The sequence below is a fragment of the Barbus barbus genome (genome assembly GCF_936440315.1).
Source record: "Barbus barbus genome assembly, chromosome: 27".
Classification (NCBI taxonomy): domain Eukaryota; kingdom Metazoa; phylum Chordata; class Actinopteri; order Cypriniformes; family Cyprinidae; genus Barbus; species Barbus barbus.
Window position 1 is genome coordinate 24,581,888 of NC_136755.1, and position 25,394 is coordinate 24,607,281.

Sequence of the window (25,394 nt, forward strand, 5' to 3'; positions counted from 1 at the left end):
TGGCAAAAAAGACACAGGGTGTCAAAAAAGCACAATTAAGACAAAATCCTTGCAAAAGATGTGAATTAAATTGCAGCAAATGTAAATACAAAATAGTCAAATTATGAATTAAATTAACCCCTTTTTGCTTATAGTGAACCCTTTAGTGATTGCATTCAGAACATGGATAGACTGATTGTAATTTTAAAGCATTGTATAAAAAGTAAAAAACAAGAGCTTTCTATATTGCATTGATATTTATGGGCATATTTCATGATCAAGCCCTAGATTTTTGACTAGCTAACATTATTTTAAACTCCCATTGCTTCACTCCAGAAATTGTTTTATTGGTTAAGGTTTGTTCTTATGTTATATGACTAAATGTGCCATTATTGGGCCTTATGAAGCAATATTAGTGTGAAAGCATTGGGCCTCATTTATGAAGCATTAACAAAACAGATCTTTGTATATTGTTCGTAAAACCATTCACTCTCAGAAAAAAAGTTACTAAATCTGTCACTGGGGCACTCCTTTTCACAAGGTACTAATATGTAACATTAAGGTACCAACATGCACCTTTAGGGGTGCAAAGGTGTACCTTTTGAAAAGGTACTGCCCCAGTGACAGCTTTTGTTTCCTGAGAGCATTCTTACATTCAAAGTTCAATTCACTACAACATTGAATTTATTTTCATAAATTAGCCCTGCTCATGTTTCAGGAATGGGGCTGGATGCACTCACACTCGCACACACGCACACACACACACACACACACACACACACACATGTTGGGTTTCCATGTTTTATGGGGACATCCCATAGGCGTAATGGTTTTTATACTGTACAATCTGTATGTGCTATTGCCCTACACCAACCCTACACCTAAACTTAGCCCTCACAGGAAACATGCTGCATTTTTAGATTTTCAAAAAACTTTATGCTGTATGATTTATAAGCTTGTTTCCTCATGGGGACCAAAAATGTCCCCACAAGATTAAGATTTACTGGTATTACTATCCTTGTGGGGACATTTGGTCCCCAGGACGTGATGAATACCAGGTGCACACACACACACACACACACACACACACACACACTCGCACACACACACACACACACACACACACACACACACACACACACACACACACACACACACACACACACGTACAGGGTAGGTGCAACAAACATACACACACACTTCTGTACATAGATGTATTGCATGTTAATGATCAACACTATCCAATGATTGCTGGATTCTCATGCATTTTTCTTCAAATAAGACACAGCTTCTAAAGAAATTAATGACATAAAAAAACAAGAAACATTTACAGGGTTTCTGCAGGTCATAAAAAATGGGTTTTAATTTGCTTTTCCATAAATTAAGACCTTAAAAATCTTACATCTGGGGCGAAATCTTAAATTCATAAAGTCGTGGCATTAAATGCTGCATACACTGTAAAATAAAATAATATCTTTCTCAGTATTTTTGTCTTGTATTCCAGCTGAAATATCTAAACATTCTTAAATAAAGGTACATTTACTTGTGATTTAAAAACATAAAAATCAAGCCTAGTTTAAGGTATTGAACAAAATGAAGTGAGTTTATGCTTAAACAAGAACAAATATGTCAGTGGGGTATAGAAACTTGTTTTCCTTTGAATTAAGTGAATTTTTCTGACACCATTGTCCCCATTTTTTTTAATCACACTCATTTCATTTTGATCATTATCTCAGAAAACAAGACTTACCTTATGCCATCTGCATCTCAAATAAATTGACTCTTTACACATTTGCACTGGAATAAAAGAACAGCACTTTTTTGCAGTTTGAAAGCAAGTTATTTCCAAAAAAGTAATAATCTGTTGTATTTTCAAACTTTGAAGTGATGCTAATACAACTTATTGAAAGCATCCTTGACATCAGAGAACATACTGATGAATTCCCTTCAATTTATTCCTTACATATTTTTGACTTGGTCTTAAATTGAAACCTGCAGAAAACCTGCTTTGGCACTGTCATGCTTTAACTGAATCTTTGCACTTGAGAATGATTTTGATAATGCAAAACATTTCTCTGACACTATATTATTGCTATTGATTAATTATACTCTCTTTATATATGCGCTGATGTCATAGATCTACTATTCAACTAAAAGCATTACATAAGCATGCTGAACTAGAAGTTGCCTGTTCGAAATGAGATTTCATTGCATTGCATTACTTTGTCTCCGATTAGAAGTATTCTTAATGTCAGTGTTATTTTAGCAGCTAATATGGAAATGTTTTCAAATTTGGTTTATTTTGGTAAAAAAATTTATGTCAGATTTATAATTAGCCTATGCAATTTCCAATCATGAACAGAAAACAGTTTTTGAGTGGTGCGCACATTTCCAATCCTCAGGTATAACTAAGCATAACAAAATCAAAAGAAATGGATATCATTTTTCTGTTTCTCACTGGGACAGAAATCATGTCTACAGTCAGCTGGATATACAGTTTTAGCTTAAATGCATTCACCCCTCAGAGTTCAGTGTGATTCAGATTTATAAAGGTCAATGCTTTTAAATATGTTGAAATTTGTGTTTGGTGAAGTGAACATTACCCTGAGTAGATTGAGCTGGATAAAATCATAATTCTGCACAAGAAAATGCACTTATCACACTGAAAAGTGACTAAAAAGATGTTTTTCAGTGGTACAGGAACCCTAGCAATACAAGTCCATCCTGCTCAGGTTATATCAGTGGTTTACACAGATGCTGGCATCACATAATTAATTGAGCTCAGGAGTGTGTGCTTTCTTCATTGATTTATGCTGATTTCATTGTTCAATTGATCTTACATGCAAGGGTTCTCAGGAGACAGGTTTCTCAAAGTGCTTTATTAATCTAAGAAAAGCTGTGATTGTGAACATGCTTTATAACATTACGGTGTTTTGCTCGTTCAGACTAGCATCTCTCACAGCTGTATTTACCTGATAAGTATAGACTTCCAGAAAACCATGAATATTAACAATACTTCACAGTCATGTACAAAGTATGGTGCAGATGATCTTGTTTTTAGCTGCTTTGTTAATTTAGTACTACATGTGGTGACTTCAAGCACAACTTTAGTTCAACTTTGATTTGCTCTCTTGAAGGAAAGATGAAAATAAAACTTTGACTTTAAAAGTCCCATGGTTGGTAGTCTTTTTTTCTCAGTGATGCACTATTCAGAAATTCTTTGAACCTCATTTAGGCGTTACTAATATTTATAGCTTAATTATTGAATGCTAAACACATAAAAAAAATACAGATATGATTATGAGCTTTACATGTAATCTGGATTACGTAATCAGATTCCAAAAATTTATTTATGAGTATATTTAAAATATTAATTAATTATATTTATAATTTAATAATTATTACATTTAATAATTACAGCGTGTGACAGTTATTAAATAAACGCAATGATTATGTAAAAAAAAAAAAGAAGATAATAGTTACTGTATTGTCATTCTGCATTGACGGTCTCCTTGACAACATGGACGGAAGTGGCGTTGATTTTCGCGCAAGGAAACTCGTCCTGCTCCTGGCGCGCTTAATTTCAAAGCACTTCCTGGGGAGAGGAGGCGATAAGATTTACCACGGAGCGCAAATAAAAGACTTGCGTAGCGTTTTACAAAACATATACCTTCATATTTTAGGTATGTCATGCTTTTGTAAGTGCTTTCTCATCGAAATGTTCGACGAAATGAAATGGTTGCGTTTGTAAAGCAGCTGTTTTCGGCTTTCTTTGTGTGAATGTGTTTCTATGCGCCACAACGAGCACTGCTCTGCTACACAAGCCGTGCATTTCCTTTAGTGACTCTAGAAATATCGATATGTCTGTTTTTTCTACATGCTTTGCACTTTTTGAAGCTGCGTTGCCACTGTTTCTAAGCTAGCATTCGTGTATCATGTATAGTTTTGGAAGGAAGTCTATAGGCTACAATGCATAGTGTATGTACTGCTGTCTAACTTTGGTATTTGTGCATGCTATTAAATGTCAATGTATAGATATGTATGTGTTGTTGGAGCAAAGCCATGTAACACGTTTGTGTATCACATGTATTTAATATATTAAAATATTTCTTACATGCCTTCCTTTATTATATTTTGTATTAAAGAGAAATGCATAAAATTTAAATATTGAAATGTTTAGTATAATATAGTCATTTTATACTGTAATATGCACTTATATAATAATGTATAATTAATCAAATAAATTGCAGTAAAAACATTAATGGCACTAAATCCCTGTATTGTTCTGTTTTACAGAATGAAGACCATCTGGCCACTACACATCCACTTTTAATATTTCATCCACCTGTGCTGCAGCATTTTAGTTTGTCCTCGAGTAAATATTTTAATAATTTTTTAGCATGTCAGATTTTATTTACTGGGCGTAATAAGCTTTTAAAAGGGTCATATTTGAGAGGAGGATCTTCAATGGAGGACGTTTATCTCGGTGTTATGTGAGGGTTGTTTGCTGGCTGTGTTGTGGTTTTTCCTGCACAGTTATTTGTGGGATGTCAAAATGTCGTCAGGAGTCCAGCCGTGTTTTCAGTTGTTGAGGATTGGTTTGTCTGACACAAACAATAGTAACGCTCAGGGAAATGCTTCGTCAGACTCCGTCCGTGACCTGTACACTTTCTGGCCTGCACTGGCCCAGTGTGTGTTTCGTTTGGGACGGGACACGGAGCTGTGTGACGTCACTCTGGAGTCCATGATCATGATCGTGTCCCGTATCCATGCAGAGCTCCATGTGGAAAGAGAAACTGATGCCTCTGGAGAGGAGAGCTGGAAAGTGCAAGTGAAGGATCGCAGCAGTTATGGTGTGTTAATAATAATTTATTATATTGCTGTTAGTGTGTGCATATATGTGTGTGTGTGTGATATTTTTAATTTATTAAACAAATGCTTTGTGAATGTGTATATCATTATATTTATTATATATATATATATATATATATATATATATATATATATATATACACACACATACCACTAAATCTATTTTAATGATTATTTCTCTCTCTATATACATTTTATTAAATCATATATAATGGGTGTATATATATATATAATTTTTATATTTACACACAAACAGAAATTAAATGTAAAAAATTTATAAAACAATAATCAAATAATTTGCAAAACATTAAGTTTAATAAAAATATTAATTATGATTTCAATATAAACACAAATATAATTTATTATTTTGCAGCGTCATAAATTGGAGTGTGTGTGTATATATATATAAAAAATACAAATGTAATGTTTAATATAATCTTGCTGAAATTATTATTATTTTTTTTCTTTAATTTTGCTTTAACTGTATAGCCTAAATAGCATTTTTATGTGAACATGACCGACACAGTTGCATTCTGGGACAAGTGTGGGTTATTTTACTACGAGCCCCAATGTAGATTATAAAATTCTAAAAAGTTTCTTTTTTTTTCCCTCAGGCACGTGGGTAAATGACATGCGCCTCCAACAAGGGGTCTTAAAGGAAATCTTTGATGGTGACACGCTCACCATCGGTGGCCAATCAGGACGGGCTAGTCCAGAGTTCTACTTTCTCTTCCAGAAAGTACAGGTTCGTCCACTGGACTTTGATGCTATCACTGTGCCCAAAGCGGGTTTGTTTTCATCCGACATAAAGAACCGGATCAGAACATGCTCGGACCGTAAATCAGACCCTGCTCCGGACATCTCAAAGCTGTCCATCAAGAGAGCCACGGTCATCCTCAACTCCATCGGCAGCCTGAGCAAGATGAACGGCAGCTGCTGGACCTTCAAGAAGAATGAAAATACAAGCACCTTAAATATGCCGGCTTTCACCGCTCTGGCCCCGCCCACAACTCCGCCTCCTTTCCAGGCCGTTGGTGAGATTTCATCCAAGTCTGTCCCGCCGTCCTCAAAGAGCCGACGCAAGTCTGCCCACACGGTTCTGCTGGAGGACGACAGTTCGGACGATCCGGCGAACCGCAGAGACCTGGAGGACGGACGGAGGGGACAAGCCAAGAAAAGACGCCGGCTTTACAAATCAGAGTCAGAGGTGTTTCAGCCCCCTCTGCCCAAACTAGAGCAGAACTGCCACTCACAGATTGACGTGAGCAAACACACCGGTGGCAGCATTTTCAATGTGCCGCCCAACCAGCAGTTCAATCATATCCTGAACATATCGAGTCACACCAAAGGCAACGGCATCAGTGTGATGCCCCTCCACCCGCAGAAGCCCTGCTTGTCTGGTCCTGGCAGGAGGCCGAGGGCAAACAGCTCTCTCATATTCACCACCCTCGGGATGGGAAGTGAGAATTACAGCCTGACCTCCCCATCAGCGAGGATGAGCAAGACCGAGAAGGCCAGGCGAGTGATTTCTCGCTTTCAGGCCTCGACTGGGTGAGTGATACTTGAAAGTTACACACGGATTCTCACAGTCATGAAGAACCTGGAAAAAAAACAGGATTGTGATTCTGAGGTCTGCATGTCAATAATAAAATAAATATAAATGCAAAAAAATATATATACATATATATATATATATATATATATATTATATATATAAGTAATAAAAGTAATATAAATGTATTCTACATTAAAAATTGATAATTATTATTTGTAATATTGAGTATTTTTCTGCTAATTATTCATTCATTGATATTAGGGGTGCTCCGATTGATCAGCTACCGATCACTATCGGCCGATAATCGCTTGGGGATGTTTGATCGGTTGTCTCTAAAAAGGCCGATCTCAAAAAACCTCTCAAGCATCTCAAGCTGATGACGTGCCTACTGTTGACAGGAACTGTCACTTGCACAATCGAGGCAGGGTTGCATCGTCACTATAGTTTATAAATTTCTTTTTAATTCTTGCCAGTGTTTAAAACATTCAGCGCTCGCGTGCTCTCCTGGAGACTGTGCGCTCATGCACACTAGCAGCGCGCGCACACACACACACACACATAACGCCAGGTTCACATCCGTTTGCAGTGGAGATGCAGTGCGTATTTTTTCCGCACTCATCATAATGGATTATAGCGTTCACACTGCACACGTCTGCGGTCCAGCAGTGCATTCCAGGAGCGGTGCGTCTGCAGCAGTGCAGAGATCGTTTCCACTGCATGCGTTGAATTAAAGTAACACATTACTGGTGTGCATCTTGAGACAAAACAAAGGCACTGATATATTTTATGATCAGTCAGTGCAAGTTTTTTTCAGTTGAAACAGGTCAGACTTACATTTTAGTCTAGGACTAGGCTTAAGCCTTGTCTGTGAAACCGGGGGTAAATGTTTTGCCACTTGAGCAACTTAATATATAAATCTAGAAGTAGATGCAAAAGTAAAAAGCATTGAATAATGTGTTGCTTTGCTTATATTTATTGTGTTTAAACACGTCTATGAAAGATTGTATTACTGTACTGTGGAAAAATAATAATCACAATGCTGAAAAAGCATTTTCAGTGAGAATGTTTGGATTTGAAATCAAAATAATGGATAGATGTTGTGTTTGTGGTAAACAGCCACAGATCAGTTGCAGACTCCTGTGTGAAAGCACAGTCAGTGCTGCTTCTGCACCACTTACGTACCACACATGGATTGCATACACACTGCAAACGGAGTAGGCCTATGCAGGGCTCCAAACTGCGACTAAAATGGTCGCATTTGCGACCAAAAATATTAATTTGCGAGTGAAGTTTTTGCTGAGGTCGCCACTGGTGACTATATATAATTTGCATGAAAGGACTTTTTTCCCGATTGTTTTGCGCTCACATCTTTTGTTATGTTCACGTATTAAACATAAGACGATGCGCATCAAAGTTTTACTGGAAAAGAGTTTCAAACAGTCCTCGTCTCTGCCGCACACAGTCTGCTGAACGCTGTGAGAGAGACCTGAAAGGTGATAATATAAACACCAGTACCCCGCGTCCACACGGTCCGTGTATGCGTCCGGATCGCGCGAGCGGAGAGTATCGCACTTAATGCTCAGGCGCGATCTCTTTAGCACCTCAGTTAAAGCAGCAAGTGAACCCATTATATATTTCGATTTACTACTATAGTATGAAATGAACATGATCAAAAGGTAGGCAATAAGAAAGCCTATAGTACAACTTACTGAAATGTTTTATGGAAAATCTCATTCAGTGTTTCAAACTGAGGAAATGTATAAAGCTTGTAAACATTGCATTGTAATACATTTACCTCAGAATAACCACTCAGTGTCCATAAACTCATCAGTCAGCTAGAAAAATAACTATAAAGAGGAGCGTTTTGCTATATTTATGCGCTGTTGCATATTAATATTTTTACTTATTCTGTTGTACATGATTCAACTCCTCCTATAAAATTGCATTTTACTAATGAAGAAAAACAGACTGAATGTGTGAAAGACGTGACACTGCACTCAGTTGCCAAGTGATGCTTATGGTCCATGATATTGGTACAGATTCTGTGTAACGAACAATTCTTTGTGACTGTATATTTCAAGTTGTAAAAGACATTTAATTCACACTTTAAGTGAACCTTAGTCCCCCGGTCGACCTGATCATCTACAAGATGGATTAAAATGCTGATAAAGCCTAGAAAAGATAAGACATAAACGCATGACAAAATGATTGAAATGTTAAAATAGGGGGGAAAAATAAACCACTTTTATTCTGTGGCACCTAAAAAAATAATTTGGCGCCTAAGTTTTTCTTTTATAGGAGCCAATGGCTCCTTACTCGATTTTTTTGTCTGGAGCCCTGCTATGTGTGAACCTATAAAAGGCCACCTCATATACAGCTTGCAAAATCAGGCTTGTGCTGTGTGTAAGCTATTGCACAATTGTAAAAATAAAAATGCACTGCATGATCAAACATTTAGGCGAGATAAATATATATTTTGGAAAAATGTCTAAAAAATGCTCCCTCCACCCCTCAAATTAAAAAATCCCCTCTCACAAGAGTCACCTAAGTGGGGAATTCATTCTCAAAAATGAAATTCAGGCCCTGAATAAATCCTGATTGGAGTATCACTATAAATAATTCTACATAATAAAAAGGTGGCTTTAAAAAGATCGGCAATCAGTGATCGGCCTCAAATCCTGATCGGAGCACCCCTAATTGATATAAACTTTCAGAGAATTTGTGCTTTCAAGGCCTGAAAAATATATGGAAATAAAATCTTTATTCTTTGTAAAAGTAAATGTATATATAAAAAAAAAAAGCTCTAATATAATATTAGAATATAAAATTAAAGAACTATTTCTAATAGTGAAAATATTTTCTAATTAATTGCAGTTGTTAATATAACATTTCAAGGAATTTGTGATTTTCAAGTCTGGAAAATATATGGAAATTAATAAAATATTTATTCTAAAATGTATATAAATATATAATAAAAATAATAGTCATTAATATTTCTAGTAGTGAATATATGCTTCTAATTAACTATATTTATTAATATAAAATATCAGGGAATTTGTGACTTCCAGGCCTAAAAGATTTATGGAAATGATTAAAAACATTATATATATCTTTATTCTATAGAAAATATTAAAAATAGTATATTATATTTGTTAAAAATACAGATATTCTAGAAGAATAAAGTAATTTAAATTACTTAGAAGTATATTTTATAGAAGTATATTTATTTAATTATGTGCAATGTGCATCTATTAATATGAAATCAGGAAATTAATAAAATCTTTATTCTAAAATGAAGTACAAAAATATTTTTTTTAAAGTAATTTCTAATCAAAATTGTGACCCTGGAGCACAAAACCAGTCTTAAGTTGCTGGGGTATATTTGTAGCAATAGCCAAAAATACAATGTATGGGTCAAAATTATTGATTTTTCTTTTATGCCAAAAATCATTAGGGCATTAATAAAGATCATGTTCAATGAAGATATTTTGTAAATTTGCTACTGTAAATATATCAAAACGTAATTTTTGATTTGTAATATGCATTGCTAAGAACTTCATTTGGACAACTTTAAAGGCTTTATTTTCTCAATAATTTGATTGCTTCCTCAGATTCCAGATTTTCAAATAGTTGTATCTCGGCCAAATATTGTCCGAACCTAACAAACCATACATCAATGGAAAGATTATTATTTTGAAAAATTGACATTTATGACTGGTTTTGTGGTTCAGGGTCACAATTATATCTTATAAATGAATTGCATTTATTAATGCATGATTTTACTGATTTTTCTCTGCAGGCGTCGACGTGGAAGGCCTAGAAAACACCCGCTGCCACAGCCTTCCCTGCCGTCTCCCTCTTCATCCTCCTCCTCTAGCTCCACCTCTTCGTCCTCCTCGTCATCATCATCCTCTGAAGATGATGAAGAGGTGCCGGTGTCTCAGGGCGTGGAGCCCTGCGCAGCGGCTCACTGTCGTCTCCCACAGCAGGACACAGTGCAGTGGATCCAGTGTGATGACTGCGACGCCTGGTATCACCTCGACTGCTTACCACACAACCACAACCGAGACTCGCTGCTCTTCGACCCCAGCGCAGACTTCCACTGTGGCTGCCACCGTTCCAGACACCGCTGAGGACCGGCTCGGCTTCCTCTCCTTTAAAGCTTTTTAATTAACCAAATGCTCTCAAACATTGTTGATATTACAACTCACAGGACTTGCAGATATGTTGCTTGGCATTCACAGTGCAAATCTCTGCGATGATGGCGAGTTGATGTTTTCTGCTATGGTGCTAATTGCTTTGAACGGTGATTTGAACTGATTTGGATGAAATGAGGGTGTTGGATTTGCACAGCAGCTTCAAGAGCATCCAAATACGCTGCATCCCATTACAACACTGGATGCTTTCTGACTGCTTCTGATATATATGTATTCAAGATACACAAGAATGAAATCTTCAAAATGCTAAAAAATCTAAATAAGTATGAATATGAAAATGGGAGTTTATATTTTTAGAAGAATGGATGAATTGAGTGTTTGGATTCAAATATTAAGTAGGATTTCGCTGGGCTTTAACTAGATACTGGTTGTTAAACATGCTTTGCCAACATATTAGCTGGTATATAATATCATTGAATACTGTATGTTTGCAAAAGGGCAACGAGGATATATAATATGCTGTCTCATTCAAGGGTTTCAAAAGCATTACTTGGACTTTTTGTAATTTCAGAACATTTAATAACAGCTAAACCTTAAATCACTCCGAACATTTCTATGGTCATTTTTTTTAAAGGAATAGTTCACCCAAAAATGAACATTTGCTGAAAATGTACTCACCCGTAGGCTGTTTCTTCATGTGAACCGATTTGGAGATCAATTATCAATTAACATCTTGTGACGCAAAAAGCTGTGTGTTTGTAAGAAACAAATCTGTCATTAGGGCATTTTAACTTTAAACAATTGATTCTGGCCAAAATACTAGTCCATAATCACACTTCTTGCAGTGATAGTGAAGTCCATCTCCTGTTGTCCTCTCGCATCAAAATTCACCCACATATTTGTTTTGAACTGTTTTGGCCTGTTTTTGCTTGTAAATGGTGCATGATCTGTGCTTTTTTTCCCTTAGGATTCAGACAAGACAACTTGATAAAGCAATATTATAAACAGAGGGCTTGTGTTTTAGCTGGAAGCAGCAGTTTGAAGTTAAAACATCTTGATTGGTTTGTTTCTTACAAACACACAGCGCTTCACAAAACAATTGATGTACTGGAGTGGTGTGGATTACTTGTGGGCTATTGTGATGTTTGTATCAGCTGTTTGGACTTTCATTCTGACGGCACCCATTCACTGCAGAGGATCCACTGGTGAACAACTGATGTAATGCTACATTTCACCAAATCTGTTCAGATGAAGAAACACTCATCTACATCTGAGGGTGATGACATTTTCAGCAAATTTTAATTTTTGAACAAACTATTCCTTTAAGCTTGACATTTGATTGCATAAATGATTGTCACTTGTTTCTTGTAATGTGGCCTGTTATTAACACAAGCTTGGTTTCTGATCTCGACTAACCCTGTCTAGCTGTATCTGTAAGAATAGAATTCCTGTGGTATGACTGTTAAAAGAGACTTTCACTGTCTTCACTTTAACTCAACATTCTAGAAAATGACAAATGACTCTTGTCACAATGTTTGTTTTGTTGGGAATTAAGGGCTGAATAAAGAAATCTATATTTAAATATGATCTGCCAGCTGTTTGTATAGAGTGCAGCGAGGAGCTGTTAGTAACTGGGACACCTTTGATAAGTGCTGTGTTCTTGTGTAGTAGGAAAACTGAACCGTCAGTATAAATATAAATATTATATTTATTATATTACTATTATAGCAATGAGATAATGTCGAGCATTTCTCACTTTCACAGTCTTACATTGATTTGAACTAAAGCATGATGATGTGTTAATTTTTCATCTGCATTTAATAGATTTAAATATTGTTTATTAACATCTATTATGTACTTTACTTACTTCTGTCATTTAGCAGATGCTTTTGTCCAAAGCGACTTACAAATAAGAAAAAGTAACTAAAACTAAAAGTTACAACTCTATAAATACTATATACCCACATATTTAAGAAAATAAATAAATTAGATAAAACTGACACATGCGTATAACAACATTTCAATAATAAACATATAAATGAAAAAACTAAAATAAAAAGCGATACTTCTATCCCTGCCCGGTGGAGTCGCACGGTAGAGTTGAGGGTCTTTACACTAAGAGGGCTTCACACGACGACTGCCGCGGTATAATAACCTTTTTTTATACCAATCCAACAAATCACCTTTTCAATTCAGCTGGACCCACTTTCCTGTTTATCAACTAAAAATGGCCAAGCAAGTGCACACACTGACAAGATACGCGATACAGTACGAGACCAAACGCGATTTCAGCACCTCTCAACACAGTAAACAAAATAAGCGTTTCCTAGCAACGGCAAATGCGCTAAACACTGAGACAAGTAAATACACTTACGAGCTGATTTTAAACTTCCGCTGATAGACTGCTTCTCTTAAAGATTATTTCATTACACTGCCTTCTGCTGGCGCTTGAACCCACTTTCATGTTTATCAACTAAAAATGGCCAAGCAAGAGCACACACTGACAAGATACGCGATACAGTACGAGACCAAACGCGATTTCAGCACCTCTCAACAGAACCTCTCAATTTTAAACAGTTATTTTAAATTTTAAAATTCCATGATTATAATACTTTTTTTCTCTCTTTTTGCTGGTCCTGCAGTCTTGCTTTGGCACACCTGGCTGTAATTTTCAAGTAAATCTCAAGACGTTGATTAGCTGATTCAGGTGTGGTTCATTAGAGCTAGCAAACATTCCGCAGCAAAGTTGCTCTCCTGGACCTGCATGAGGAACCCAGATTTAGTACACCCTAAAAAATGCTGCGTTAAATACAACCCAGCGTTGGGTGAATATAGGACAGAACACATGCTGGGTTGTTTTCAACCAACACTTGGGTTAAATGTTTAACCCAACCTTCTGGGCAGAAATCCAACCGCTGGGTCTAAACAACCCAATCGCTGGGTTCGTCCATATTTTACCCAGCGCTGGGTTGTATTTAACCCAGCATTTTTTAGGTAAAAGATCATTTTTGTTATATGAACTACAATCTAACAAAATTAAGTAACACAAAAAGTAGCTAGCTTTAAATGGTAATTACCCCTTTAAAATTGACTAGGAGGTCTTAATCTTAATTAATTAAAATTATGCATTTATGTCATTTTTAAAAAAAATATGTTGAGTCAATATTTGGTTGTTAAACACCATTTTTAACTAATTTCAATGACCAATTTAATGTTGTCCCACATTTAGTGCAACCCTTTTATTGCATTTTTTAAAAATAAAATAATAAAACATTGTATTAAATTATGTTAAAAGTTTATTGCTATAAAAATAATGAGGACAAATATTTATACTTTCAACTTTGGTAACATGTTGGCAAAAACTGCAAATACAATATTTGTACTTGTACACTGAAATAAGGGAATAGCAAAAAAAAACAACAACTAAAAGGTGAATGAAAACCTTACATGCATATAAATCATAACCTAAAATCCCAATATTGAAAACAGTTAACATCCATGTTATTTCTCAACCACACTTAGTTATATTTTTGACGTTCAGTTTAAATAAATGTTTTCTTCGGCATGCATGGCACAGCTTAACCGGAGCACATTACTGCTGTTGTTCTGTTCTAAATCTATACAGCTGGATGGTTTGTCAGATGAAATCCAGTACAATTCCTCTGACCTTTATGAAGTCTGTGACCTAAATGTCTGAATCACCTATTGTCACTTCACATCCTGTCACATTTGTCCATTCCCTGAGCGTGGCTGTTGGGCTGGGAGGCATTTGTAACACTCTGTGGGTTTGAGGTCAGTGGAGACTCATACCTGAGCCTGTCTCTCTGATGGATGGCTCGTATTAACTGTTTTCTGCTCGGATAAAGCAAATCTTATCTAGTGCAGTGAAATTTCAATAACGCTGTCTATTTTGTGCGTCTGCAGGTGTGCATCTGCGGAACTGAGAGCGTGTTTGTATCATCAATATATTAAATATATGTGTGTATGTATATATATATATACTTTATGTATATGTATGTGTATATATATATCTATATATATATATGTGTATATACACTGCTGCTCAAAAGTTTGGGATCAGTAAGATTTTTGTGTTTTTTTTTCTTCTGCTTATCAAGGCTATATCTATTTGATTAAAAATACAGAAAAAAAACTGTTATTTTGTAATATATTACTGTAATTTAAAATAACAGTTTTCTATTTTAATATACTTTAAAGTTTATTCCTGTGATCAAAGCTGAATTTTCAGCATCATTACTCCAGTCTTCAGTGTCACATGATCCTTCAGAAATCAGTCTAATATGCTGATTTATAATCAGTGTTGGAAACCGTTGTGCTGCTTCATATGTTTTGGGGGGACCTGTGAATTTTGTGTTAAAATATACAATGCTATTCAAAAGTTTGGGGTCAGTACATTTTTTCTTTCTTTCTTTCTTTTTTTAAAACAAATTAATACATTTATTCTGGAGGGGTGTTAAATTAATAAAAAGTCATAGTAAAGACTTATATTGTTAGAGAAGATATATATATATATATATATATATATATAACTATCATATATATATATATATATATATATATACTTTGCTATAATAAATTGCTATAATAAATTCTCTCTCTCTCTCTCTCTCTATATATATATATATATGATTTGAATCTTTAAATGTTGAAATTTGAATGTTAATTTTTTTTTTATATGACATAGGCTATATAAAAAAAATATATATCTATATATAAATATACTTATAGTTCTAAATGACGTTAATTCTCTTTCTCTGTGTGTGTGGTACCTTCTTTGGAACGTCAACCTGAGCATAATTAACAAATTAATTTCTATAATGTCTTTCAAGGGAATAATGATCATTTTTAACAACATTTAATATTTAATGCTAATAAAGTCAGTAGTAATGATATTTATCAAATAATAATGAACTAATTTAAAAAGAACCTACATAATGCGTTTACACTGCAGAATAATCTATTATTAATGTTATTTGTGTCTCTGGCATGGAGCACAAGGGAAAATATGTTTTTTGTAAGTCCATACTACTCTAGTGACTGTAGGCCTATTGGTGAAGGTATGGATTCACCTGTCTGGTGTCCCTGCCGCTGGGGTTGCCATGTCAACCTGATATCTGAGTACATTATGAAGGAGAGATAAATCAGAGGTGTGAGATCTGCTCAGGTTCTTCCTAATGAGGGCAGTGGATTGCAGTCTGACCGTGTTGCCATGACGATGCTGCTTGCAGTCAATGGAAGTCTGTGGCAGAGACCGAAGCAGCAGCAGCAGCGAGAGACTGATGCTGAAAACACAGCCTGCCCTGCGCTGAATCCTGCTGCGACTCACCCTGATGAAGCTGGCAGGGATGAAGCGACATATATTGGTTTACAGAGGAAGATTAATCCACACGCTAATCAGTCCGAGTGTGTGTGTGTGTGTGTGTGTGTGTGTGTGTCTTCCTCTGGCCAGCAGAGGGCAGTGTCATCCCGAGCCTCAACACTGCTGCATTATCTCTGTTTTCAACTCCGGTGTGAAACTCGCATGAATCAGAGCTCAAACAGAGGATTGGGGTTTGCTGCTTCTTTTCTAATCAGTCTGAGCAGCTGAAACCAAAAAACTGACTTGAATTTAAATCATCTATCTATCTATCTATCTATCTATCTATCTATCTATCTATCTATCTATCTATCTATCTATCTGTCTATCTGTCTGTCTGTCTGTCTGTCTGTCTGTCTGTCTGTCTGTCTGTCTGTCTGTCTGTCTGTCTGTCTGTCTGTCTGTCTGTCTGTCTGTCTATCTATGTCTGTCTATCTATGTCTGTCTGTCTATCTATCTATCTATCTATCTATCTATCTATCTATCTATCTATCTATCTATCTATCTATCTAGTCTGTCTGTCTGTCTGTATGTCTGTCTGTCTGTCTGTCTGTCTGTCTATCTATCTATGTCTGTCTATCTATCTGTCTGTCTGTCTGTCTGTCTGTCTGTCTGTCTGTCTGTCTGTCAATCAAAACTTTTCTTTAGTATTGTATATAGGCTATATAATTATATAGCATTCCATTTTTATAGAAAATAAATTGTATACATATGTTAAGTAAAAATAAATTTTATATATATATATATATATATATATAAATAATCTATATCTATATATATATATATGTGTGTGTGTGTGTGTATGTTTATATAGTATTTTTAATAACTAAGGATAAAAACAGATTTATTTATTTTCTTTCAGTAACATGACTTGTGTATAACATAAAATAACTATGTACAGAAATCTCACTTCTTAGTACATTGTCTACAAGTAGCCTTGATGTTTTTTTGCAGAATCTTACAGTTATATTTATTATTGATTAAAAGGACGACAGATGCCTAGCTTGCTGCTTAAACATGCGATGTAATGTATAATGTAGATTTGACTGCACACTGTAAAACTTTACTGTAAATTTACAGGCATTTTCTAACAGTATTATACTGTATTTTTATAAAACAGTAGCATTCTGTATATTTTACAGAATGTCTGTAAATATACAGAAATTTTCTGTTTTCAGCCCGCTAAATTTGTAATACAGTACCATACTGTAAACGCATTGCATTGTGGGATATATTTATTTCGCGCTCAATTCAAATGTGATGTGATCTCCAAAGAAGAAGAAATGTGAACAGTGTATTACAGGCAAACTAGATTCGTCAGCGGGAATTAATTGAACAAAATAATTATTCGCGTTATTAAGATAAGCCAGTGGTTTGTGAATCTGTGCGTAGATAAGCTTTGTGAGCTTCGTTTCGCGTTTCAAGCGTTAGTGCCTGTGACGCAGCAAACAATGGACGACGCAGAGATCATTTGTCATCTGAATCATCTAACCTGTGCCTGAGATGATGCTAATCGACTGGAGCATGAGAAGATGGATTAATGTTCGACTAAGTATCGATACGGTAAGCTTGTCTTTTTTTCATTCACATTTCTACATTGTTTCCACGCATGGTTTGATTTTGGGAACGTTAAACTTAACTTAAATCCCGAGTTAGCAATTCACTTGGGCAAAATTGGTTTTATATTCGCACATTCACAACATTCACATATTTCCGCGTTCAATAACTTTCTAATTATTTGTGCAATAAAGTTATTTTGGCGGACTAAGCCAGAGCGCGCACACACACGTCACACACCGGATGCGTGCGCGCACTCAGATCACTTGGACATGGTTGTGTACAAGAGGTAAAAAACTGTATAAATACTGTTCATTTTCTCACACAAACCGCTCGTTTCGTGTCTTAGGCCATCAATGTGTAGTTACGATGGGGAATTGTTTAATTTGGATTTCTCTGTGCATGTTCTTTTTCGCTCTTATAGAGACAGTGACCTATACCTGCCATTATATGACTGACAAGCTAGAACGATTTGACCTAAACATATCAAAATTGGATCTACTGAAGAAAAAAAGACACCTACATCTTGGATGCCCTTGGGGTAAGCTGATAGATACCAAATTTTAATTTCAAAGTGAACTATCCCTTTTAAGATGTTTATGCACACCTTCCTTTAATCCAACAATCAAAAACAACTTAAATAGCAAATAAGACACACATTCACATGACCTGCTTCTGATTATTATTTTTTTATTATTATTATTTTTCAGGCTGAACAATCTGATGAAGATCCGGTGCTAATGTAAGTGCTTCCCATTTGTAGTCCATGTTAAAAAATGTCAGTTCTATGATCGTGCTTTTTAATGTGTTATAATTTTGCCAGCACATGAAAATCCATAGTCATGTTCCTAATGCTTATTTCAAAAGTAGTATTCCTGATTGCTTCCATGTCTTCCATGGTCCTACAGCTGCTCCCACACTTGCAGAAATTAGATGGCCTTACCCTTCAAGCAGATGTAAGTAGAGATTACTTAAAGCATGTTGCAAATAAATGTGATTTGTTATGTCTTGGTTCTGTTAGTGATGGTTGTGCTGTCTTCTTAAAAATTGTTTCAGGTATTCACCACTCAATCTGATGTCCAGCAGTCTCTACATTTGCCAGAGAACACAACCTATAATTCTTGGTAAGTAAACAGTAAAGGTTTAGTACCTAAAATGAACATCAAGTCATCATTAACGCTATGGAAGCATATGGGTAGCAAAATTCAGTTTGAAATAATTTCAAATTCAGTTAGTAATATGCAAAATGGCAATGCATTTCTGTATTTTAATTGACATTTTACCCTAAATGTGCAAAGTTTAGTGCAAAATGAAAATGGAAATTCAGTTATATAATTTACATATGATATTTTCTACAATTGTGCATCCTGTTGCCAAGCCCTGCCTTGATGTAGCCTAAAGATTGACAGGTCGGGGGTGTGTTGCATTTTCAAATACATTTCGAATGCATTTTCAAATCCACATTGACTTTATATTCATCATGGGGTATTAAATGAAAATGCAATTGAAACGTCTTATATATGAGTGTCAATGCATTTAAGAAAAATAAAAGATATTTTAAATTACAATTTTTCTACCTTTTTACTGCACCTTTGGATCAGAATGCATTCTGAAATTACAATTATCATGTGGTATTATGATGTAAAAACAGTTTTTGCTTGGACATGTTAAACATCTAATCAATTTGGGTAATACATTTTAATTTCCATTTTGCAACTTATAAAGCATTAAAATATGTTTTTAATTTGTGTATTAAAACTAGTGTAGGAAATGGCAAATGTAAATTTTATAATTTAAATAAAATTTATGTGATATACAATAAAATACATATGTGCACTAAATATTGCACATATGTATAAGAAAATGTAAATTGAAATATCACCATTTTACGTATTGCATTTCAATTGAATTTTGCTACCCATATGCTTCCATGCACCCTGGTGTTGTTCTAATGCCCTATGACCTTCTTTGTTTTTTGGACCACTAAAGGAGAAAAATACAAAATAAATAAAAAAAAGCCTGCTCACGCTTGTCCATATAATGGCAGTGATAGTGACCAGCATCAAGATACAATAGTATCACAGAATGTTCACATGCAACATGTCATGTATTCTAAGTGTTCTGAGGGAATGCAATATTGTTTAATGAAAATCCTGACACTGACATTGGTCTTTTGTGCTCGACTGTGCATTCATGAGATACTATTATTATGCAGTTCACAGCTATAGTTGTGAACCCTGTAAATGGGATTTCCCTGCACATATTTCAGATTTAGTTTAATAGTTATGTTGAGTTGAACTATGTATAGACAACTAAACAGAACTGCAATGGAACCCACAATAGTTTATTTGAAGTATTTTCTTTCTTTTTTTATTTTCAGGTCAATCTCTAAGCAACCAGCGGTAAATGTTGAGCAGCCCAACTTTGTCTCTGGCCTTGCAGTGCTGTTTGTATTATTGTATGATTTCAACCTCCAGTATCAGGAAGAGGTGGCATGCACCCTTGCGACTGAGGTTAGCATATTTGCCATTGATATATATATGATAGAGTGAATTGTCACTAACTTGTTTTGACAGTATTTGTAAAGTACTTAAGTATATTTTAACAAATATTTTATACAGTTGATTAAAGAGCTGAATGACATATTGCATATTTAACATTATCATGTAGTCATGTAATCACATCGTAAGTGTTGCAATTCTCTGTGCTGTCTCAAAGAACTCACTTCTGTGAGATGCTGTGTGTGTATGTGTGTATTAGATATATATATTAGACATATACATAATGTTCACTTTTTTTCTTTTCTGTCTTTTAGATGCTTTCTCGACATCAGCCCTGCATGTGCATCAAAAACCAAGAAAGGAAAAGTGACTTACAAGAAGACTGGACATGTTGTGTAAAAAAAGAACAGCACTGTAAACCCACAGGTTTCCTCTCTTCTGAAAGACTTATAAAAAATATATTTCTGAAAAACCTTTCCATTCTTTAAAAGTAAATAAGATTACTGTATTTTGAATTACTTGCTAATTGTTAATTGCATTTTACATGTTTTATATTTAAAAGAAAAAGGAAAAAAAAAACTACAGCTGGCATTTCAGCCAGTAAATTCATATAAGGCAATTGCCTGGTCTTTTCTTCAAAATAAATAAAATGTTTTAAAACTCAGAAAATATTATTTTCTCTATTTTTTTGTGAATACTGTTATGAAAAAGTATATTTTTAATTTTGTAAATCCAAGAGTACTGAAATAAAAGCAGGATTTACAGTATTCCCTGTAAAGAGCACAGTGTAATACTGTAAAAAAAGTTATATAACCGTATAATACTGTATTTCGTAAATACAGTACAGAACTGTAAATGTTGTGTACAGTAGTAGTACTGTAAAAATACAGTATGTGGCTGGCAACCCAGCTGCCAGTATTATACTGTAAATTTACAACGAAAAGTTTTACAGTGTAATACTGTAAAAAAAGTTATATAACAGTATAATACTGTATTTCGTAAATACAGTACAGAACTGTAAATGTTGTGTACAGTAGTAGTACTGTAAAAATACAGTATGTGGCTGGCAACCCAGCTGCCAGTATTATACTGTAAATTTACAACGAAAAGTTTTACAGTGCAGACACACAGCGCGCCTGACAGTTTAAAGCGTGATGGACTGCAGCCAGATGCTTGGGTTATCTGAACACGCTCTGTTTCAGATCATCTGAGTGATTGACAGGGATCTAATGGGATCGTAGTGTGTGGAGACACTTGAAAAGTCATCCGTTTCTACTGACCGGCGTTCAACCCAGAGTGGGTGGGCTGCTATAGCACACAAAACTCCAGAAACAACTTTAACTCAACAGCAGCCTCCAGGCGAAAGCACTCAGGACAGCTTTATGTGCACATCCTCTCTGCTCCAGTCAGGCCCTGAATGAAACATTAGTTTGGCTGCAAGTTTGTGTTATAAATGATGCAGGTGAACAAATGAGGGTCTGTGCTACCTGCATTAGAGCAGTTTTATTTGTATTTTTCTACTAAATCGGCAGGCCTAGTAACACTACAAATAATACATTTTAAAAACACATTCCTGTGGAATATTTAAACACGATTTTCATTAAAGCTTCACATGGGCCGAAAAAATCTGTTAATACTTAATTTTACATCAGTTTGTGCCAGGCCTTTCCAGTGCTTTAAATCAAGGTAAATATCACATCATCCATTTACAAGCAAGCTGCAGTTTTGTCAAATTACACAAGAACTATGTGTGAAATAGGCCTACTTATTAATGTTTTAATATTTAACATACTAAATTATACATGTTAAATTAATGTAATACTGTTTGTATGTACTATATAACAGTGTTTGACCACAATTTCTTGGAAGTAACAATCTATAATGTGCATAGGCTACATCTTTCTTAACTGTACCACCTGGTTGAAATTACAAAAATAATGCTTGTTACATGTGCAGAAAGCAGTTTGTGCTCAAAATGAGCTAAACAATAAATCCTTAAAATAAGCTTAAACATAACCTTTACTGTAGTTACTGAAAATGAAAACGTTATAGTTATAAAATGTTAAAATATAATACAGTGATACATTGTGTTGCATTTTATTTTTTGTGATGTTTGTGTAAAGTCATACTTTTGTTAAAATACTGTTTTGATCTGTTTGCTATTTACAATGCTTATACTATTTTTTTTCACAGTGATGTTTAGTAAATTGTAGCTTATTTAAATAACTTAGCATTTGATCATTAATAATTAGCCTACAAAACAACCCTCAACAAAAGCTTACAAAAATGTAGTGTCCCCCTTACACAAATAATGAGAGATTTTTACCACTAAATTAGTAAATGTCCCCGGTATCCATTTCAGAAATTTGGTCACCTTAGCTCAAAATACTTTTTAGCAACTGCATTACAGCAATAGCAACCACTGTGGTGTGTTTTGCATGGGAAACGCCACTCAGATTGTCCTCTGAAAATAAAGATTTTGTTACCCAACAACAGAAAACAGTCGAACTGATTTATCAATTAGACTTTTTGCACAGTGCATGTATTTGAGGAAACAAATCAAATTCAGGAAACCTGATTAATTTAGCTTTATTGATTGTGTTATTGATAAGGTTCTGCTGGCAGCGGTGATTTGATAGCACGTTGATGGCCGCTGTGTTGGTGGGAGCAGGACACAGGTGTCCTCGTCTCGTGCTTCTGCAAATATCTCTCTCCTTCTCCAGTCATGGCTGGGCTGATGTGTGCGGATGGATGACAGCTCCTCTGTGGAGACGGTTGAGTGGGTTCGAAATCTGCCACATTACTCTTACTCATGCCTAAATTTCAGATCAGTGAGCAGGAAGTACGGGGGTGAATCTAAAGGTTTTATGTCCTATGCCGCTCACTTACACAAACCAAACTCTCTGGAGAATTCACGACTGGTGGCCACTCATTTCTCTCAAAGCATAAATACAGGGTCATTTTCTATTCAAAATGACAGCAATCTTTTTCTTACACATTGTTACCTAAATGATTTTAAACGAAAACAAGTGGAGTTTTATTTCAGCTACACTGTAAAAAAAAAAAAAAAAAAAAAAAAAAAAAAAAGGAAAACTTGATGTGCTAAAAATTTAATAATAAAATGAAATAATGAAAACTATAGACACACATACACACACGTGTGTGTATATATAGACATTGTGGCAGGGTGGAAGGAACACAGGACAACGAGAGCTCAATTTTAAAGCCCCGGAAGGTGGTTTATTTACAAACAGTGCAAACGAAGACGTGGCGTTTGGTGAAGTCGTGCTCGGTGTGCGTGGTGGTGAGCTTTCGAGGTGAGGTGGACCGGCGCGGGGCTCTTTGGCTGGGTCGCCTACACTGTAAGGAAAAAGGCATAGAACAGCGGTTAGCACGGCGTCTTCTGGAGATGAAGCTCTCCTGCCTCCCTGGCTCACACGGCTTATCTGGCCGCGGCCTGATGGGGAACAGGTGCGGCCGCTTGGGCCGTAACGAGCAGGTGCAGGTGTTTCTCGTGTGTTTCCAGGGCAACGCTGATGATTGCTCGGGACGCTCGTCACAACATATATAAATAAATAAAGTGCTTATAGAAAGTATTTATACCCCTTCATTTTTTCACATTTTGTTATGTTGCATTATTATGTTAAACTGCTTTAAAATACTTTTTTTCCCCACATAAGTCTACACCCCACTCACCATAATGACAAAGCAAAAAGCGGATTTATCACAACTTTGCAAATTTATTATAAAGGAAACACTGAAAAAATGACATTGCACAAGTCGTCATACCCTTAACTCAAAGCTTAAAGCGCTTTGGCAACAATTACAGCCTCTGGTCTTTTTGGGTATGATGCAACAAGCTTTGCACATCTGCATTTGGGATTTTTATTATTTTTTTTGCCATTCTTCTCTTTAGATCATCTCAAGGTCTGTCAGGTTGGCTGGGGACCATCGGTGGACAACCATTTAAAGGTTTCTCCAAAGATGTCTGATGATCTCCATGTGATGTCCAAGTCCAAGTCTGGCTGGGCCACTCGAGGATGTTCATAGAGTCGTCCCTAAGCCACTCCTGCATTGTCTTGGCTGTGTGCGGAGGTTGACTGTCATGTTGGAAGGTGAACTTTCAGACCAGTCTGAGGTTCTGAGCGCTCTGAACCAGGTTTTCATTATGAATATCTCTGTATTTAGCTGTATTCAGCTTTCCGTCTTATCTGATCACTTCCCCAGTCCCTGCCGCTGAAAATCACCCCCAATGCATGACGCTGCCACCACCATGCTTCACCGTTGGGATGGTATTATGCAGGTGATAAACGTTGCTTGGTTTCCCTCAGACATGAATAAGGAATTGAGATTTATCAGACCAGAGAATCTTTTTTTTCATAGTCTGAGAGTTATTTGGGTGTATTTTTGTAAATTCCAATCAGGGTTTCATGTATCTTTACTGAGGAGAAGCTTGAGTTTGGTCACTTTGACATCAAGCCCAGATTGGTGGCATATCGTAGTGATGTTTGTTCTTCTGTAAGTTTCTCCCATCTCCATATAAGATCATGGAGCTCAAGCAGAGTGACCATCAACGTCTTGATCACCTCTCTAACCAAGACCCTTCTCCTTTGAATGCTCAGTTTGGCCAGGAGACTAGATCTAGAAAGAGTCCCGATTGTTTCAAACTTCATCCATGGAGGCCAAATGCTCCTGTGAACCTTCAGCACAGCAGAATTATTTTTTTTTGTAGTCTTCCCCAGATCTGTCTCAACACAATCCTGTCCCTCAGCTCTGCAGGCCATTCCTTTGACCTCATTGCTTAGTTTTTGCTCTGACATCCATTTCAGCAGTTTAACTTTATATAGACAGGTGTGTGTGCCTTTCCAAATCATGTCCAATCAACTGAATTTGCCACAGGTTAACTCCAGTCGGAGTATAGAAATGTCTCAAAGATGATCCAGTGAATCTGGAATGCTTCCGAGCTAAATTTCAAGTGTCAAAGCAAAGGGTATGAAGACTTGTGCAATGTCATTTTTTCTACATTTTTGTACTACTGTCATTTTTAATAAATTTGCAAAGTTGTGATAAATCTGGGTTTTGCTTTGTCATTATGGTGAGTGGGGTGTAGATTTATGTGGGGAAAAAAGTAATTTATAGCAGTTTAACATAATGCAACATAACAAAATGTGAAAAAAATGAAGGGGTATGAAGACTTATAGGCACTGTATACACACACACGCACACACACACACACACAAAACAAAAAGTACTAAAAATGACAAAAACACAACATAAAATTTCAAAAATACAAATTTATGTGTGGAATTTGCTTTATTTTTGTCTCAGACCTAGATCTTAAAATATAAAATCTTAAAATATAAAAATTAATTTTTAATGAATTATTATTACATTAT

At 35.7% G+C, this 25,394-nt stretch overlaps 2 protein-coding genes across 3 annotated transcripts; both read left to right on the top strand.

Annotated features, from left to right (window-relative positions):
- Positions 1 to 3,541: 3,541 nt before the first annotated feature.
- On the top strand, positions 3,542 to 12,142 carry LOC306846771 (transcription factor 19-like). 2 transcript variants are annotated; one of them, XR_013782112.1, is made up of 5 exons: positions 3,559 to 3,662; positions 4,276 to 4,832; positions 5,466 to 6,402; positions 10,206 to 11,313; positions 11,648 to 12,142. XR_013782112.1 is itself a non-coding variant. In XM_079380373.1 (4 exons), the coding sequence occupies exons 2-4, from the start codon at positions 4,535 to 4,537 to the stop codon at positions 10,537 to 10,539; spliced, it is 1,569 nt and encodes a 522-aa protein (XP_079236499.1). In that variant the 5' UTR covers positions 3,542 to 3,662; positions 4,276 to 4,534; the 3' UTR covers positions 10,540 to 12,142. The 2 variants fall into 2 exon arrangements, 1 of the variants encoding a protein (XP_079236499.1); XM_079380373.1 differs by having other exon boundaries at positions 3,542 to 3,662; positions 10,206 to 12,142.
- A 6,051-nt stretch (positions 12,143 to 18,193) lies between these two features.
- LOC306847465 (uncharacterized protein) lies at positions 18,194 to 24,048 on the top strand (the record flags this gene model as incomplete). Its single annotated transcript, XM_079381410.1, has 6 exons — positions 18,194 to 18,453; positions 18,554 to 18,621; positions 19,878 to 20,010; positions 20,313 to 20,424; positions 23,253 to 23,525; positions 23,915 to 24,048. The coding sequence occupies exons 1-6, from the start codon at positions 18,340 to 18,342 to the stop codon at positions 24,046 to 24,048; spliced, it is 834 nt and encodes a 277-aa protein (XP_079237536.1). The 5' UTR covers positions 18,194 to 18,339.
- Positions 24,049 to 25,394: the final 1,346 nt, after the last annotated feature.

Coding starts and splice junctions, on each gene's coding strand:
- LOC306846771 (XM_079380373.1), top strand. CDS start 4,535: ATGTCGTCAGGAGTCCAGCCGTGTTTTCAGTTGTTGAGGATTGGTTTG. Junction 4,833..5,465: donor GAAGGATCGCAGCAGTTATG/GTGTGTTAATAA, acceptor TTTTTCCCTCAG/GCACGTGGGTAAATGACATG. Junction 6,403..10,205: donor CGCTTTCAGGCCTCGACTGG/GTGAGTGATACT, acceptor TTTTCTCTGCAG/GCGTCGACGTGGAAGGCCTA.